We start from the raw sequence: 19,545 nt of genomic DNA on the forward strand, positions 1-19,545 counted from the left end.
AGTGTGTTCCTGATGGATTGGATCCTTCAGGAAAGACTGCCAGAGCAGTTCCTGAAGCACTGCCATCTGTCATCATGGTGCAGCAGAAGAAGATCAGGAATAGGAAGGAGTGGCAGAGATGAAGTATTATAAACCAACCTCAACTCCTCTGCCCCTGTGTCTGCTTTCCTGCACCACTCAGAGAGAGGAGTAGAGAAGTTAGGAGTGAAATTGAGCCTATGAGAAGGAAGGGTTTGGGGGGAAGGTGTTTTCAACTATGTCTTACTACTATCCTACTTTATTTTTATTTGCTAGTTAATAAAAATAACCTGCTGCAGCACAACTTTCCCTTCACATAGTGTTGTTGGTAGTGTTGGCTTCTGCCTACTCAGTACTCAGGAAGGTGCCCAAGTCACCTTTCTGCATCCTGAACATCAGCTTAATGGAGAGAATCCTCTTGGAGGCACTCTGCAGCCTGAGCTTACTGAAGCAAGTAGAGGTCAATATGATCAGCTGGCATGTGGACAAGAGACATGACCAGTGATGCAGTCACCAGCTTCTGGAACCAGAGGTTGTGTTTTGCCATATCTGGTTCTCCTAGGGATCCCATGCTTTACTGTGCATGCACAAAACCATTAAAGATGATAATATGTGCAATGATGTACAGGTTTCACTGACAAAAAAGCTGAATTCTTGTCTTGCCAGGAATGCTGGGCCCCTTATTCTGGAGCAAATAGTGAGAATTTTGCAGAGGGGGGCAAGGTTTGAATCTGGTAGAAGGCAGCTGTCAAGCTAGAAGGAAAAGTATTTTTCTTTACCAAGGAGCATCCACCATCTAGGAGAGGAAAGGTAAAACAACTCTGTGTCTCTGTTTCCCTTTCCATGGAAGGACTTCAAAGAGGAAGGAGACTTCTCCTGAGATTCATGGTGGAATGAGAGGGAGGGAAAGAAGTGTTCCCCAGCTGAAAGGGATAGACTTGTGGTTTGTGAGGCTAGGACAGAAAATGGGAGACACAGGAAGTTTCTCAGCCAACAGCAGGGAGTTGTACCTGCATACAAAAACCCCTGACACCATGATAACTACACAGAAAATGTGTATCTGTTGAAGATCCCATGGCTGCCTACTTGGGCTGAGCAATTTTATAAGAATGGCCTATCATGTTTGTACCCAAATGTCAGTTTTAAAGTAAAGAAGAACTTGGCAGAAGATTTATTTATTTGTTAGTTATGCATCAGATCAGTTCTAGTCCTACTTTGCAAAGAAATTCCTGGGATGTGCACAAGCTCTCCTCTCTGCCCTGGAGAGTATAGGTGCTCTGGTCTAGTCTTCCTCAGCAGCTGGGTTGACAATTTTCCCCAGAAAGAGCAGACCATCAGTGGTTTTGTCGATAAGCATTATCAGGAAGGGCCTGTTGAAGGTGATGTGAGGAGGAGGAGGAAATGGTAGACTGTATGGTACAACTTCTAACATAGTTGCTGCAGCAGCCTCTGTGCCATTCTCTCTGACATCCACCGTGGCCTTGTGAATTGCCTGCAAGGAAACAGAGATTATAATCCAAGTGCAGAAGAGAGAGAAGCAGCTGGGGGAAATTTTGCTTGCTTTAACACTGTGAGAAGGTAATCCTTAAAAAAAACCCCACAGAATGAATGTAGAACTTGTGTGAAAAAAAGACTAGTGTTTCCAAGTTTGCTCTGAGTTCAGGAAAAGTTTTCTTCAACAGTCAGAGTCAAACATGCCTGCTTGCATAGACTGAGCAACATAGAGAATATTTGTTATTCTATTGTTTCTCAGAGTAACTGAGACACAAAAGAACAAAACAGGAGAACACATACGGAACACAAAAGAAGAATTTTTTCATTTTGCATCAATTTCTGTGTAAGCAAAATAGTTCTCTCTGCAAAAACAATAGTGACAAGCTTTATAGAGTGTCTTTCTGTAACACAGCCAATGGATAAGATTTTTCAGGACTTTCTGTGGTAAGTATAGCAAATTCATATTTAGGCATTCACATGAGCTATTTCATTGGTTTTGGACAGCCCTCTGTTTTCTTCCTTCATTGTCTGCGACACATCTAAAATTTCCTCTCATGAGTCTCTGCTTACCTTCACCAGTTTACTTGGTTTTCCAGGCATTAATCCCATATCTACAATCCAGGTGTCTCCACATGACATAGGGAGGAATGTGAGGAATCACAAATAACATATGATGGAAGGACCTCTAGAGGCCATTGAATGCCACCAACCCTCCTGCACTGTGCCACCTCTGACACCAAATGAGGTTACTCAGGATTTAATCCAGTCGGGATTTGAGTATTTCAAAGGACAGAAATTTCATAAATAACCCATACTATTTTTTGATCACCCTCATGGTGAATTTTTTAATATAAAACCCAATCAGAATATCCCATTTTCTATCTTTTGTGTGTTGTCCCTTAATGTATCACAGCTGATCTGCAAGAAGAGTCTGTGTCCATCTTGCCTCTACCTTTCTAATAAATGTCTGCAGCCAGTGCTAAGAACCCCCCCTTCACCCTCCCTTCTCCTGACTGGCAGCTCCAGCTCTCCCAGCCTCTCTCACACATGCAGTGCTGCAGCCACACAGCCATCCTGCTCACCCTCCTCTGGACTCCCTCTGCTCCAGGCTATCCATGTGTCCCTTGTCTTTGGGAGCCCCACACTGGATGTGTTGAACTCTAGGGGTAGTCTCACAAGTGAAGGAGAGAGGGAAGGCTCACCTCCCTCATGACACAAGGCATATACTCCTTGGGACTCTAGAGAAATCATTTTGTCTGTCTGTTTTCTCATTTCTTGCTTGTGAAATGGGGCTATCCCTTTCCCACAAGTCTGTTGTCCATATAAATTCTGAAGTGCTCAGACAATGGAATAATGAAAGGTTTATACACAGTATAAGAATGACTGTTCCCAGACTTAGGTCGTTACTATGATTTTTGTCATGCATTACTTCTTTAACACCAGCTTTTTGTGAAATTATTCCTGCTATGCTTTCCAGTTGTTTTCTCCTCCAGAGACTTTCAGCAAAATTTGTAGGATTACTGTGCAGTAAACAATTTAATATTAAAGTGTAGGAATAGCAGCCATTTGATGCCTAACCTTTTCCTTCCTTTATTACCATCATTAAACAATGGCTACACTTCAGAGGTAGGATCAGCCTATTTGTAGGATCAAACCTGCATACAAATAAGGCAGAAAAATCTCTTGATTACCATCTCTTACATACTTACTTTAGAAACCTTCAGAAGATGATTTTTTGCCACTCCAGAGAGATCAGCCTGATCACTGAACACCTCTGCCACGCCCATTTTCTTAAACAGGCTCTTAACATCATAGGAACCGGAGACAGAGAATCTTGGAAGATCTAAGTAGATATTTCTTTTCAAAAATAAATAAAAATGTGAGTTTGTTATTGCAAGATCTCTTGAAGCACTAACTGTTGCAGGTATATATCCATCCCAAATACCCATGGAGCTAAGGCTTGGCTTTCTAAGACATTAAAAATCTCATGTTAGAGAAGCAGAAACTGAGGTACCTGTCCCACCAGCCAGAGGCTGATCTGGGGTGCAGGGGTAGAGTGATGGTTTATGAAAGTCACTGACTGGAAGGCATCATTCAGACTGGAGAAAAAGAAATTGAATTTTCTCTTTAACTAGATTCCTCCTACTGAAGGCAGGTTCCTGAGGGCAACCTACCCATGTGCAGGATCCTCACAACTGGGAGCTGTGACTGGGGGAGCTGAGAGGGTTCCCCTTTGGCATGCAATTACATGATAGCTTGTCTGAGTTAAAGAAGCTGAATAGTGCTTGTTCCTCAGAGCTGTACTTGGAACTCATAATGGTATCCTAAGTTTTACCTTTCCTAGATGAGTAGTTTTAGCCTATTCAATATTTAAACAAAGCCAAAATTAAAATATTACCTTTTTTCAAATGCTCTCAACCAGCTAGACACTGTTTCTTTTAGCAGAGCATCTTCCACCTGTTTCATTGTCCCTTGATCAGGCAGAACAAAAAATGAAGTAACATTTCCTATGTATGGGATTTCTACTACCCAGCAAGACAACTTCTCATCCCTGTGGACATTAAAGTTCTTGTTTTGATGCATCATTTTGACCTTAACAGAATTCTTGGCATCCAAAAAGAAGTCATCATCTCTCGTGTTTAAACTGTTGAAAGGTCTTTCCCAGGAGCCTTTGAAAAAAAGCATGAGTATAGAATTGAAATTAAAAAACAGGACTAATAAAGACATGTCACATTAATTGATGCTTAAAATAATGTACTTGAACCATAGAGACAGCAACAAGCCTAGCTCAATTTAAGGATGCTTGGTGCCTGGACATGGAAAGAAGCTTCATCTCTTTTCAATGGTTTTAATAAAAATCACACAAGAAAAGTATAAGTTGAGGCTTGCAGTGGAAAAGAGATGAATCTTTGCCTGTTCAGATAATGGTAGATCCTTCACAGGCTCCAACTATACAAGCTTCAGGCTCATTTCTTTAATGCAATTGTCATCTGTGTTTGACCATGTCCTGCACAGGCAAATACCTGTGCCTTTCAACAAATGATCATAAGTTCTGAATATCTTCAGCTCTGAACCTGGTTTAAAATTTATAGGACATTGATCAGTACTTCTGCTGGTTCTGTTATTTTCTCATTTTTTAAAAATTTCTCATTTGGAAAATGATTCTTTATACCTGTCTTTCAAATATTTTCCTGTGTAATTTAAAACCAGAAAGATGTGTTTTAAATTAGATGATAAGATGTGTTCACAATGGGGAAAAGTTTTGTTTCTTAGAACTTCCAGAGCTGATTTGTATAGCTGCTAGCCATGTCTATCACTCACCTCTAAAGAAAACGTAGTTTATGAGAACCATCACTGTTTCCGGATCAAGACTCTTGACTAAATCAACAATTTTGCCATGTGTTTTTGTTTCCACGTACATATTGATTTCCTTTATAGCCTGTGGAAGATTCTGGAAGTTACTAGAAACAGGTTCAGCATGATAAAAATTTGTGACACCATTTAAAAAGTTTTGAAGCAATTCCATTCGGCTGTCTACAAATAGGGCATTGCCCATGTTCAGTTGGTCTTCTCGGTGAGGGTCATTCAGCATCTGGAGGATATGCTGAAATCCCTCATGAATCTCCTGCTCCTCCATCCGTGTCAGGTTGAAGGCAAGGCCTTTCTGCAGCTCTCTGAGCGTGTTTGATCTGGCCCCCAGGGTGAGCATTGCAAAGGCAGCAGAGATACTCAAAGGAGAGAAGAAAACGTTCCTGTCGCCCACGTCATCTCTGATCTGCTTGTAAAGCTTAAATGCAAAGTCAGCGTTGCTGGGGGCTAGCTTGACATAAGGCAAGTTTTCACGATCAGCCTGGGACTGGTCTGCTGGCACTGGTATTTGTTGTACCTGCTGTTGACCCTGGACTTGAAGTCCAAGAAACAGCAAACACAAATACAGTGCACACTTCATTGTCCTGAGCAGTCCTGTTAAGAAAGAACAAACCAACTTTTAGATCTAGAGAAGGTTTTCATTACTGGATAAAAAGATTTTGTATTCCATTCATTACTGGATAAAAAGATTTTGTATTCCAGATACTGATTTTCAGATATCAGTCATTAGAACTACTCTTCTACTTGGCCTCTGGAATGGACTGGCCTACAGTTTATTTCTAGTCAGTTTTCTTAGTTTGTGACCAAGAAGCAAAGGAAATAAGACAATAATCTTGTGTTGCCAGGGAAGAATCAGCTTTCCTGAGGTATTATGTGTGAAATAGTTCTTGCTTCTGAATAGCATGGTCTCAGTGCATTCCTCAGTGCCTTGGGGTGCATGGCTGAGCTCCTGCATTTGCACCCATCTATCTGGTTAGTACTGTGGCAGAGAGACCAACTTTTGCTGATATGTTTCTGTGGTACCCATGGTCTTATTATGACTTTGGTTTTCAAGCCTTGAAGAGATAGTTATAGCAGTTTATAAAATCCACCTAAATGCTCAGCCCTTAAACTGTTTATATATTTCTGCCTCTTATATAACAGCTCTGACTGAAGACCTATATTATTTCAAGACTTTACCTTAAGTGTTACAGCAAATTGAGGCTAAATTGAGAAATTTTTTTTGACACTCTATATTGCACATAAGATATCCATAAAATTGCAAAGCTCAAGACTCAGGAGCTGAGGAAAAGCTACAGTGGAATCTGCTTTGCTGTGTATATGTAATTTGATAACCTTTCCTTTTCCTTCAACCAACATAAACAAATTCTACATAACCCCACAGTCTCTCTTCTGTCCTTCTGGGGGAGGAATCCTGCAACATATTGGAGAAAAATGCTCTCCATATAGTACCACACCTGAATTATCTCAAATGACAGAAACTCAAACCCATGAAGCAAGCAGTGGCCCTCAGGGAAATAGAGATGGTCTGAATACTGTTCATAGCAGCTGTATACTCATCCTGGAGAATGAGATTCTGCCCAGAATCTGCCTCAGGCTGTGTGTCTAATGCCAGGTTCAGGTCTTGTACCAGACTTATTATGAGGAGTTGTAATTTCCAGGTTTCCTCTTTTCTGGATATTCATTATGAAAAACTGGAGATATGAGGTGTTGAAGTGCTGAGTATGGGAGCTATACTCAGCATGTCTAAAATGTTTGGTATATGCACAATGACTCAGGAAAAAAAAAAGCAGTCTAGCTTTTAGTAATTAATTTTGTTCTGGTAATGATTCATTTCATAATTCTCCAAATCCGTCTTTGAGAGAGACTGATTTCTCTTCCAGGCCACTTGACTGCAAGTAGCCTGGCCTTTAAGCATACTGGACAGAAATGAAGCTACTCTCATTAGCCCTGCGTCGACCTGGGATAGTTGGGACATTGAGATTTTAACTAAATTTATTCCTCTGGGAGCAGAAAAAGGCTTCGTTCTTCATCCTGGTACTGACTGTTGGCTATTCATTTTGTATTTCACATCCCTATCATCCTGTCACTATATCTAGGAGATGGATCGCTGAATGAATTTTGTTTCAAACATTCAGAAAATGCTTCCAGAAGCTAAAATAACTTCCAATTACTATACAAAACAAATTAAGCAGTAAATAGAAGGGATCACACACAGGATAAATTCAAAGACTTCTAAGAAAGTATAGTATGGTACTTACTGTGCTGGACTTTTCTTTCACAGTGCTTCTTCCCTCATTCATTTGCTTTCTAGTATTAAGGTAATGTCCCCTGGTAAAGATTAAACAGGACAAATAAGAGTTATTTGCAAAGCAAAGATTAAGTAAACTATTTTTTTCTGGATATCAAATATTTAAAGTCTTTTTCCCATCACACGGCCAGAATGATGCCAGCACCTAGGGCTCTAAAGGGAGAGAAGGATCAGAAACTTTACTACTCTTGGCTCAAGCTAAACTGTACGTAAAATTGCTTTACCAATAGCTGTGGTAAATCAGTTCCTGCAAATAGAACTTGAGAAGAACTGTAAAGCTAAGAAAAAGCCAAGAACATGGATGCCCTGTCCCAATGAACTTCCTGCACAGGATACCCTGATGCAACAATACCATCTAATTGAGTACCCAAGGCAGCAGCAAGTTTGTTCAGGTATAGCTCCACCCTGCCCTAAATGTCATTATTTGATGGGCTCAGAACACTGGTCAGCTTTTTGAGGGACCATTGATGAATATTTTAGAAACTACTGAAGTGAAAAGCAAAGCACAGCATAGCTTGAAAAATAACTGAAATAAGAAAACAAATGACAGAATGAAATAGTCAAACTTTTCCACAGCAAAATGTTAACTGGGGAGAAGAGAGAAGATCTTAACCCCTTGTGCATAGGATAAGCATAAATTACATATATATCATATGTATCTTACACCAGGATCCCTCTCAGAGGAAGCTGAAGCAGGCACAATTTAGCTATTTAGAAGGTTATTTAAGGATGAGGTGCATGGCACTTATCCTAATTAGCAATGACTAATTATTTCCATTGAGTGTACATGATTTCGCCCCAGGTAAACTTACAATTTATCTACACATAGGAATCAACCATCATTGTTATTGCTATGTAACTACTCTCTCTTACAAGACAGAGGCAGGGTTGGTCAGAATGTATTCCTACAGAGTTTTTTTTCATGATATGTGCAAGTACCCAGAAAGTTTATTGCAGTATTTTGTAAAATGACCAAGTCTCAGGAGTAGCAAGTATGCTGTTGCTTAACTCTAGCAAAGACAAGATATTTCTCTCAAGCCTAGGCCTGCCTACATAGATAGCATTAATCTTTCAGCCCAGTTCTAATGCTTGGCTAACCATCTAAAGGATGCCACTGTTTCTTGAGAAGAATTTCTGGGCACAGCCAAAGCAGCTGCATTGATTCCTCTCCTTTCTCCCAGGAGATGCAGCAGCACACAGCATGTCAGGGAGGGAGTGGAAAGTTGCTTCTGTCCCTGCTCACAACTCCCAGGCACCAGATCCTCTCACCCTGGCCTAAGTGTCTTCCTAGATAAGGTTAAGACACACAAATGACCATTTTCAAAGAATCAGCTTCCCAGCAATTTCAGACAGGTCAGTATGGTTAATGAACCCATCAGTCACGCCCAGTCCTTTGAAAATCTCCCTTAGGTCATAGGTGCCAGAAATAGAGACTCTTGGATAATATATGTTGCATCTGTTGAAGGCAATGGAAAATGAGGCTGAATTACCCCACACAGTCACACATATCACCTGCATGTCAGCCAGGAAAAACACAGGGAGAAGAAAGCAGTTTGTTACTTCCCTGCACCTTCCTATTGTTGAAAATGGCTGTGTCCACAGAACATGGGGATATGCAAGGCCAAACTAGAAATTTTGTGTAGTTTTGCAAAGGAGAGCCATCCAGGGGAATTGCAAAGAAGAGAGTGTGGAGTTCCTGGGTGCTTTGAGATAAGTGGTGTCTGGGACAGGGGGACTCTTGCTCCAGGAACAGGGCAGTTGTATAAAGGACTGACAGACATGCTTTTCCCATTGGCCTGATAATGGTCTATATGGAAGGAATTAAGGAATAATTTAATTATTTCTCTTTCTGCTCTCCCCGACTCTGCTCAGTTATGCAATATGTGTGTTCCTCCTTACAGGAGCAGTTTCATCCCATATCATTAACTTATTTCTGTTGCTGCTTGGTCATCAGATTATCATATTTCAGTTGCTGCTTGGTCATCTGATTATTATATGCTGGCTTTGCTTGTTATATTTGAGGGCTTTCCAGGGCAAAGGATTTCTGACTGTATAAACAAAAGATCAGTAAGATAAATGTGTACATTGCATGATAAATCATCATGCAGCTATCTCTTGCTCCCCTATAAAGATATATCATTCAAGGTATGTCTACAAAAGTTCATCTAAATTGACTTCTTGACATATGTAACTCCATTAAAATCAGAAGATTGGTATCATTGCAAAACTGGTATAAGTAGTATAAAAATCAACTCCTTTCAGTACTTTTATCTTTTTCTGTAGAGGGCATCCCAAATATACTTTCCATGTTGTAGAAATACTTAATCCTTTTCTCCTCAAATAATGAAAGTGCTCCCATTTCAAAAACCAGCATAGCTAACAGAAAGCAAAAAAAGCTGAAGGCTAAGCAAAAGTCTGTGACAGAATTGGGAATAGAAACTAGATCTTTTCTACTTTGTTTTTAACTTCCCTCACCAATGCAGTAGGAATCTTTTAATTGAATTTTCATATAAACTCTAGAAGTCTGCTAGAAAAAAGCTTTATAAGCAGAACCAAATACTCCATTTTTCCTTCTGTGCTATATCTCAGAAGAAAATAAAGCTTCTTTTTTATCAGGTATGATTCCTTTTCTCTTAACAGACATTTTACCTCAGATGATTATTTCATCAGTGTTCAGAAAATAATCTCCTAGCATTGAATGAAAAAGTGTTTCCAAAAGCATACAAGCATTTAGGCCCTGATGTGAATTCCATTGAAGTTAATCAGCCAGCACTGTAATGCTCAATATGGGTGATTTGTTACTGACAGCTCTTCTCAGATTTTCCTGATATATTTTCCATTAGGTTCGCGGATAGTAGAGTTGTAGACATACTTGACACTACCAAAGATTTTCAAAACTAGTTGTTAGAAGTTTTATAAAAAACACTCAATTAAAACAGGGGTGTAAGTAAGTAATAGTAAGTAGACCAAAATTTTGCTCTCAAAATGTATCTTAGCTTGACTTTCTCTTTTCAAAAGATACATCAAACTCAAGTAGTTAGGACTACAGACAAAAACCCTGAATTAGTAACAATGGTACAAGAACTTAGAGACGGCATGTGTAACTCCCAGAATTAAAATAAAGGAGAGAAAATGAAAATTGCTGTGCCCTCCTGAGTGCCAGTGAAGTCAAAAGCCATCCCTTCCAGCACCTGAGCCTGACTGGTGGCTCCAGAGACCAGGGAGAGCAGAGCAAAAGCAGTAGAGAAGCTGTGCAGGGAGAAGAAAACATTTGCAGGGTTCTTGGGCAGTCGTTTGCCTATAAGGAAGAGTGTACATTTCTGAGGACTATCCATTGGCACCACCCAAAAAGATCTGCTGCTCCTGTGGAGCTTAGTTTTCTTACTCTTGTGGCCCCTGAGCTGTTGACAGTTAAGGACAATAGGCTCACATGCACCAAAAGAACATTTCATGCAGTCATGGATAAAGAAAAAGTAAAATTTTAATTTCATATCTGGGTACCATGCCAAAAGCAACTCCTAAATTCATCCATCTGGCCCTGTGAGAACTTCTATAGGTATTAATTTATCAGGTTAAAGCCACATTCGTCATTCCGATTTGTCAGTAAAATAACTTCTAAACATTTTTAGCAATCAAAAAAAATGAGTTTCCCTTTGGTCTGACACTGTCTTTGAGAATGAATTGATCACCTAGGATTTGATTATTTCTCTCTGGCCCAGCAGTAATTTGGCAGTAGTATTACTGCAGTTGTACTCTGCTTTAACATCACTGCCAGGTCTGAGGAGTGGGGAGCTATGCTCTTTATCACCTCCCCCTCTGCCTGCTCTCTCTGCCTGCCCCTGCACAGCTGTTGGAAGGATAGCTGCATGCTGCTGGCCTTGGGTGCTGAGCCTTTCTCAACAAGGGGTCCACCTGCCAAAGGAGACTCTCCAATGGCCTTTTTCTGCCAGCTTGTTCCAGTTTGCAGCATCAGGCCACACTTAGCAAGCAGCTGGGTCCTTGAACTAGTGACAGACTTTCTGGATCGTAACAAAAATCTTGGTTTCGATATTTTTAAGGAGGAAAGGGGATAATGGACAATGCCTATGCTTCCACAGTAAGTTGTATAACATTTTAAATTACATTTGAGTTCATTTATGTTACAACATAATAGAATTAAACTTTCATATTTTATTCTTCATGGTAGTTTCCATGTGCTCAGCTTTGAAGTGTTTTTGGTAACTGCATCATCAAAGTGTTGCAGTATCATCTAAAGAGCTGCACAAATCCTTAATGAGGAGCAGCCTTTTGAAAATAAGCACTCACACTTACTGTGAAAATAAGCATACAGAATTACAGCAAATGCACAGGACTAATCAGGAGAGACCACCCAAACACATCTGTGCTAAGTACATGGGAGTCTCACAGTCTGTGACTTGATGTAGTTTTGAAGGGCATTTATTGAACTGCCTAGTCTTATTGCACATCATGGTCTCCAGCTCCCTCATTTCTGAGAAGTAGTGAAGGACTATCAGATTCATCTGGAACTTAGTGTTATTCAAAAAAATGCAAATTGAGAGCAGAGAGGGAGTTTGTAGGGCTGAGTGATGAGGGGACACTTTCCCACTCCCCCGTTGTTCACTCTGGCTCCATTTGTCCCAGTACAAAGAGCAGTTTTGGGGAACAGACCTGGTCATCAGCCTGCAGACACATTTTTTATATTTTTGGTACAGTTCAGACACATGCCACCATATGATTCTTCCAAACATGTTCTAAGCATGTGTCTGGAGTTAGCACAGGCCAAGAGTCATTTCCAAGAAGTAGATGGGATGCATTGCAGGGTCAGAATTAAGCAACGTGGATACAACCTGTGACGAGGCAGCTGACCTCATGGTGAGAGAACAGACCTTAGGGCTTTTTATTTACCAGCATAGAGGTAAACTCTGGAGATAGGATTAATCTCAATGTTTGGTTTCTTCCTCTTCCTGGTATTCATATCCTGTCCTTTCTGAACGTCCACTTACAAGAAATACAAGATTAAATCTATAACACAATGCCAATAGAAACTTCTGGATATCTAGCCAAAACATTTCCCAGCACTGCTTCCACACAGGGTGTTTGTGTAGAGTTTGTTTCATTAATGGCCATCTCAAGGAAGCCAATACAATATGGGTGGATGCCATCAGCTGAATGTCCTAAAGGAGAGTCTGGAATAAGACTTGACCTTCAAAGGAAGTGCCCAGGCCTGGTCTAAAGTGACTGACTTTCCCAGTGTGTAATTTGCAGATATGCCTTCCTTCTACTGGAAACCTACCAATGTCAGAAGCCAACCTGTAGCTTGCAGAGAAATAATTTGGATTTATCCACTCAAATGGTATTTACTTACAGTATTTCAACGGAGTCTCTCAGCTGTATATTACCTTGCTTTTCAAAGATGGCCCTGATCACTAAAAGGCTGATTTATCAAATGCTTCACAATGCACTAATAGGTTTATCTCAGTGGTTATTCTCTATGGAAAGATGAAGCAAAAAGAATTTTTTGAAGAAAGACTGTACTCTTTCTGATTTTTTGGGAAAAATAAAATTGTTAGTAAGTGTTGGGATATGATTTTAATGACAATGGACAATAATTCCATAAAATGCAATTCAAATCAATAAGACTAGCCACTGACCAGTCATTTTTCTGTTGGGTTTACAATTTTTTCCATGAAGAGGATGGTCTGAGTATACTGATCAACAATCAGCAGCAAGAATGGATGATTGAATTTAACAATGGGAGGAACAGAATAAGGAAGAAAATCTATGCTGCTGGCTGCCGCAACCTCTGTGTCATTCTTATGAATCTTCAGCAGGGCCTTGTGAGTAGCCTACAATAAAATAGAGCAAGAATTAATGTATGTGGAAGATGTGGTGTGAAATTATTCAAATTAACACAAAGTTAATTAAACTACTGCCTTTCACAAAAATTGCTGGTAAGCCAGGAACCAGGAAGAAGGGCCCTACAGCTCATTGTGTAGTTTTCAGCAATGTTGTCTCAATAAGCAAATATTTACACATTCAGTGTTCCTCACCACGACTGTGATCAGTGCAGAGCTTAGCAACTGCACACCTTGTGGAATTATTTGAAAGTAAAATAGCCAAGCAAATTCAAAGGGAATGTCATTTTAAAAGGAAAAGGAAGTGGGGCCCCAGAACTGCTCTGTAAGTATTCCTAACAGCACATGCATTACAGTTTACAGAAATGCATTACAGTTTACAGAAATTCAACCTGGCTACCAAATTTTTTGTTAAGTTATTGTTGGGCATGTTTAATCCTTTTATTTTACTAGTCCCAAAATACTAGAAGATTGTAAGTGATGTTTTCAGAATAGATATAAAAATGCTAGTTTTTAACTTCACATTATTTTCAGTAAATGGGATGTTTTCCTCAAGTCTGGTCCATTTTATATTTTTAGCACTCGACAGAGCCTTCAATGGTGAGAGCAGTTTCTAAATCCTTTAAAATTATAGAATGTACGTTAGAAAAAGGCCACTTTTTTGGTGGATATGCTGATTGAAGACATGTCCAACACAGTTACTCATAGGCAGTTCTTTTACATGCAGAATATATGTTGTGTTTAGTTTCCTGGTTAAATGCTAAACCCACCCCTCCATCTACCCTCCTCCTTTGCTTGTCAGACAAAAGTAAATATCCTTATCTCCAGATCTTGGAGAAGTCTGAGGAAGTTTAAAGGGACTTTATCAGCTAAATGTTCTGTTTCAAGTATTAGCTAGCCCTAGCAATAAGTAAAATTTCATAGGTGAACTTAGGGTAAGGGAATTAGCTGTTAAGGAATCCATAGATGGCTGTTTCTGCTGGTAAACTTTTGAAACCTTCACAGCAGGGTTTCCTGTGATTCCAGACAGATCAGCCCAATTAGAAAACACATCAGTTACACCCAGATTCATTAAGATCCTCTTTAAGTTATAAGTGCCTGAAATTTATAGTTTTGGAATACACAATTCCATCCTCCTGTCAATTAAAAAGTAAATTATGGTATTCTTGAAATCAGAAGACACCTTGGACTGAAGATTCCTAACCTGATGGTGGTTCTTCTGTGCTAAAATGCTAGCTTTTCATCTAAGAAACGTGGCAAGAAAAAGAAGATAGGAAGATGCTGGTCTGGAGGATAGAAAAGTATGGAAGGAGAAAGACATCAGTTCATATTTCTTTTATAATTTTCCAACACAGTCACTTTCTGAGACAGTAAACAGTAGTGCTGCCATCATTTTTGAGACAAAATTTGATTTCTTTTTCAAACCTTGAAGGTTCTGCTTTTGGAATTCACACCCCAATCCCTCTGAGGGATCTGTCGCTATGTCACAGTATTACTACTCAAAATATTTAGCTTGAGACAAAGGAAATGGTGCTACTTAGCATCAATTAAAAATGTATGAGGGAAAAAGAATTAAATTTCCTCCGAGATATTTTCTTTCATCACAAGGCTATTTTCTAAATTTTTCTGATTCTAATTTTTGCTGAAAGTATCAAATCATTTGGTCTGATCCTTTATACTACTTCTATTGTTTAAACCTCCCATCAAAAATACAAAATAGTAATTGTAAAACCTGACTATAGCATTCAGACTTTGGATTCTCACTACCTCGATTCATCAAATCAAAATTCTATATTTACCATCTTTGAAGAGATCTTTGCCATTTAGAAACTGGTTTTTGTCAGGACATGTTCCAACTGTTTCATTTTTCCTTTATTGGGCAGAATAAACAATGCTGTAACATCTCCCTTGTAAGGAATCTGCATCACCTCTCAAGATAGCTTCCTGTCGGAGTAGGCTTTATAAAATCCATCTCGAATCATCATTTCCACTTCAACTGAGGTCTTTGAATTCACATGGAAAAAGTCCTTGTGAGTCCTCTTAATATCAAAAGGATTTTCCCAGTAAGCTTAAAACCAAAAGAGAAAGAATGGAATTGAATACTTATTTCAGTGAGGATATATTAATATTGTTCAGACTAAAGTACAATAAATAAAACTATATCTGAATATTTACACTTGGAAATAAAAAGCATTCAAAGTTTATTAAATGTCTTATTCTCTTTAATAATTAAATATCACAGGTTAAATTTTGTATGGATTTGTACACAATCTTTCTAAAGTCAGATAAATTAAATGAAGTAACTTCATCATATTATCTTATTTATATTTGAAACAAATGAAAACTGACCAGAATCCAGGGATTTGCTGTTTTCAGAATATTGCTTATAAAGCAAGTTTCACAGCAGATGCCTAGCTTTTAAAAGGTAGCATGTTGTGCTCCTCACATGGTTTTTTTATTATGTTTTTCACCTTGTAGCACTAAGGAAAAGCTTACATGCTAGAAAAACAAAAACTTTTGGACTTGAACATAACTGCAGTATGGTAAATGGAATAGGGCCTCAAGGTCTTTAGTCCTCAAAATGCTTTGGCCTTTATGTTTATTCAATTGAATTTTCTATGATATTTTATTTTGTAATAAAAAAGGTCATTCACTAAACAAATAGACTGGGATTACAGCTTGCCATTCTGTAAGTATATATTTTTGGCTTTCTTGTTTTTTTAATGTTGAATAGAAATAGCTTCATTTGAAAAATAAATAATGGAATGTAAATGCCACAATATTCTGGTTACTTTATAAGTTTAAGCCTTCTCCCTTGCTCTCCAGGAAAGAAATTTACTCTGGTATGGTGCTCAGACTAGGAAACCTGAGATTAGGTCACCCAAATTTATAAAGTATTTGAAATAAAAAGCATTTTTTTATTTTGCTAAAAGTTCATAATTTCCAAATATTTTCTAGATATTCCTTTATGTTTGGGAAATTCTGTGTATGTCCTGCATGCTGGTACAAATGAACACCCAAGAAGTTAATAATTTCCAAAGCAATACATTCAAATACCTCTTGGGACGTGTGTAATATGATGACAACTCCAGAGGTACCTACGCATGTAATAGTCATGGACTGTAAGTAAATAAAAGGTTTTGGCAATTTTTGTTAATCATCATCATCTTCAAAATTTAATTTTCTAATTCACACATACAATGTGAAAACATTTTGATTTTTAAACTAATAAGTGGATGAAGTCTGACAGGATAATTTAACAATGCACAAATTCCCTGGCAATTCCCCGAGCCTGAATATTGCAAGTAAGTGAACTTTTATGCTTAGAAATCTAAATATATGCTAGAAAAATTTAGATGTGGAAGAGGTTTCAGAGTTGAAAACTTTTGGTTTTTTCATAATAGTCGCATCTAAACACATATATTTAAAAATTATTCAAAAATAACTTGGTGTACTTGTTTTACTTCAGGTGAAACAGCACAAAACAGTTGCAGTAAATAGCATCTATGTAACTTACCTTTGAAATAAATGTAGTTAACAATTACCATCAGAGTGTTTGGATCAAGGTGCTCAAGTATTTGGTTTATATTCCCATGAGTTTTATTCTTTACATAATCATTGATCTCTTTTTTAGCTTCAGTGGAATTCTGGAAGCTAGTAGAGGCAGCTTTTCCTCTGTACAGTTTTTGATGCCATTCAGAAACGTTTTCATTGCTTCAGGTGTTTGTCCATGAACAGGGTGTTGCCCATTCCAGCTGCTCCGGGCTGCCAGGGCGGTTCAGCACGCGGAGGAGCTGAGGAAAACCATCACATATCTCCTCCTTGTGGATGTTGGTGAGGCTAAAGGCCAGGCCACCCAGCAGCTGAGCCTGGCTACTGCCAGGGCCAGAAGGGCAAGGGCAGCAGACATGCTGAGTGGGGAAAAGAAAATGTTCTTGTCAGGTTCTTAAGTGGTTGCTTGCCTGTAAAATTGAAAGGCAAAGTCTCTATTGCTTGGGATTATCCTTTGGCAGGACTCAAGAGGATCTTCCTCAAGAGCATGCTGCTCCTGGGGTCAGTTGCCTTAGGCTGGGCCGTGTGGTGATCAGTCTGGGTCAGACTGTGGCCATTGGGGTGAAGCATGGCCACCAGCAAGTACAGTGGGAGCATGGCCTTCATCATTCTTCACAGACACTGCGTGGACAAAGAACAACAGGTTGGATGCTGGAGGCTGGCTGTATAGACACCTCATCTTTCATGTCTGCTACTGCCTTCAAGTGGAAATCACTGTTATGTTGTGACCTCCTCCATTGCTATTTAAATCATTGTGCTTCTGAATTTACCTGTAATTCCTATCCATTGCTGCCTACTTCAGTTCTGCTTTAGCTACAAAAGTTCCTTGTTAGTGGGGAAAGAAACATGTGAGTATTAAAGGAAAATAAGAGTCTAAGGGAGAGAAGTAGTGAAAAGGTTTTTGTTTTGATTTGTTTTTTTAATGGCAAAACAACACATTAGAAGCCTTCTGATTAACTATTTTGTGCTTATCTCCTAAATCCTCTGGGGATTATTATGCTATTAGCATACAAATGATTATGTTATAAAATAGTGCTACACTGCTATATCAAAGGAAAACAATACAAGATTGTAGAAGTCAAAAGTCCTATTTTCTCTTATTTCTGACTCATTTTACAAAGCAGCTAATCATAAGAGCTGGTAAAATTTTTCTGCTTCAAAACCTGATTAAATCTGAATATGTTTGTCTATTTTAAATGACCATTCATGTGCCACTTGTCTTACAGATGTGTTCCTTCTTGTGTGTATCCCACATCTGGTTATAGGAAGGTGAGACCATTAGTGTGGACTTTGCCTCTCCTGTCTTTCCAAGCTTCATATCAGCAGGAAAGTATTGTTTTGTAAGGTAAATATGCCTTAGGCCAGAGTAGTGCTCAGCAGCAAGACTGGATCAGGACATCTTGAACAGTAGCGACTCTGACCATTTTTTTTCTTTCTTTGTTTACTGCTTTCTTTTTTACCAATTAAACCAAGAACATGCTGAGATGATTTGTGGTGTGTAAGATGCTTTACCTCTCAGAAAACAAGAGCTATTCCAATTAAAAATATTGTACCAGTAACTAGAAAATCTCCAAATAGTCTTCACCTAATGTTTTGCTTGAGACAGAACAGCTTCAGGCAGAAGATCACAAGCTACCTGCTTGCCCCCCATTCAATGGAAAGGCATTCAAAGACATGGATTCAGCAGAGCAGATGACATATTTACTGGGATTCTATCCACCCTGGCACAGCACTCTGACCACCAAGATTTGGGTGAAAAGGAGCCAGCTTGTCTTTCTGCAGCTTTGCTCTGTGTGATCCGGGTAAATTGGAATTTACAGAGGACATTGGCATAGCAAGATCAGTTTGTGAATTCTGTCTGAGTCATCTTAGTGTATGCAAGACATTTACTCATTCACTTCAGTTTTGGTTACCTGATTGTAATCTTTAAGGAAAATTAGTAATGATAAATAAAATTGACAGTTGAGGAGTCAGAACACTTCTGTTATTGAAGCATATTTTTTCTAGATGTTTTTGAGCTATTTGGGATAAATATTCAGAGTTATACTCTGTGGAGCTGCTGTAATGAATCCCCAGAATTTGCTATTCAGTATTTCTTGAAATTAAGTTCAGCTGTCATTTGAATACTTAGAAACTAGGTTTCACCTTTGAAAGCAGATGTGCTTTATGACTCACTTAGCTAAATACCATACAGCTGGGTCAAAATCATTATGGTAAAGATAACTGTGTACTTACTTTACATTCAGAGGGCTCGTGCTCTCAGTGGGCTGTGCTGTTTCTTGCTGCTTTACTCATACTGCTGTTTTCCTCTGTTAAATATTACATGGCTTCGATACATATTACCTAGAAGCACAAAGCTGAATGCTGATTAATCCAGTGTTCTTGGACCTTGTATGCGTATGTCCACATCACTTCACTCCAAACAGAGAAAAGACCACTGGGCCCAGGCTGGTCAGTAGAACACAGTATTACATCCCAAAGGGTATGCAACTCCTAAGCAAATATTTATTGGAAATGACACTTTGGTGTCAAGAGCAGCTACTCTGCCCTGTGTGCTACCTGAGATGAATAAAACCATTCATCTGGAAGCACAATTTTGCCCAGCACTAAGCTCTGAAGGCAGGGTGAGTGAGCTACAAGGAGCACCACTCGTCCTCAGTCATGCTACCCAGCTTACTGGACTCCACTTAAGTGTCAACATCTCATCTTTTATTTCTACACAGTAGAAACCCCACTGGTTGCTACTCAGAAGTGAGCAATGGCTTCATAAATAAAGAGGGTACCTCATTCGGTCTTGTAGGAATGGTGAATTTTAGGTATGTGGCAATTTATTGAATGGTCTCCTCACAATCAAATGATTCTTTCTGTGTCTCTATTAAGGACCACCTAGCCTGTCAAGATCTGAAAAGTACTTAATGTAGACTTCAGCACTTGCAAAATCTGTAT

General features: G+C 39.0%; 1 protein-coding gene, 1 long non-coding RNA gene and 1 pseudogene across 3 annotated transcripts; 1 reads left to right on the forward strand and 2 right to left on the reverse strand.

The window, feature by feature from the left end:
* Positions 1-1,177: 1,177 nt before the first annotated feature.
* LOC110481170 (alpha-1-antitrypsin) lies at positions 1,178-7,227 on the reverse strand. Its single transcript, XM_021549643.4, has 5 exons — positions 7,143-7,227; positions 4,834-5,475; positions 3,911-4,181; positions 3,222-3,369; positions 1,178-1,510 (listed from the first exon to the last, which is right to left on the reverse strand). The coding sequence occupies exons 2-5, from the start codon at positions 5,459-5,461 to the stop codon at positions 1,301-1,303; spliced, it is 1,257 nt and encodes a 418-aa protein (XP_021405318.3). The 5' UTR covers positions 5,462-5,475; positions 7,143-7,227; the 3' UTR covers positions 1,178-1,300.
* Positions 7,228-10,496: 3,269 nt separating this feature from the next.
* Positions 10,497-18,577, forward strand: LOC146767394 (uncharacterized). The gene is made up of 2 exons (XR_014955744.1): positions 10,497-13,372; positions 16,006-18,577. It is a non-coding gene; the product is annotated as an uncharacterized LOC146767394 (long non-coding RNA).
* LOC110481180 (alpha-1-antitrypsin-like) lies at positions 12,725-17,806 on the reverse strand (annotated as a pseudogene). The gene is made up of 4 exons (XR_014955743.1): positions 16,565-17,806; positions 14,847-15,115; positions 14,036-14,183; positions 12,725-13,038 (listed from the first exon to the last, which is right to left on the reverse strand). The product of XR_014955743.1 is annotated as an alpha-1-antitrypsin-like (transcript).
* Positions 18,578-19,545: the final 968 nt, after the last annotated feature.

This window comes from Lonchura striata, chromosome 5 (assembly GCF_050655825.1).
Source record: "Lonchura striata isolate lonStrDom1 chromosome 5, ASM5065582v1, whole genome shotgun sequence".
Classification (NCBI taxonomy): Eukaryota; Metazoa; Chordata; class Aves; order Passeriformes; family Estrildidae; genus Lonchura; species Lonchura striata.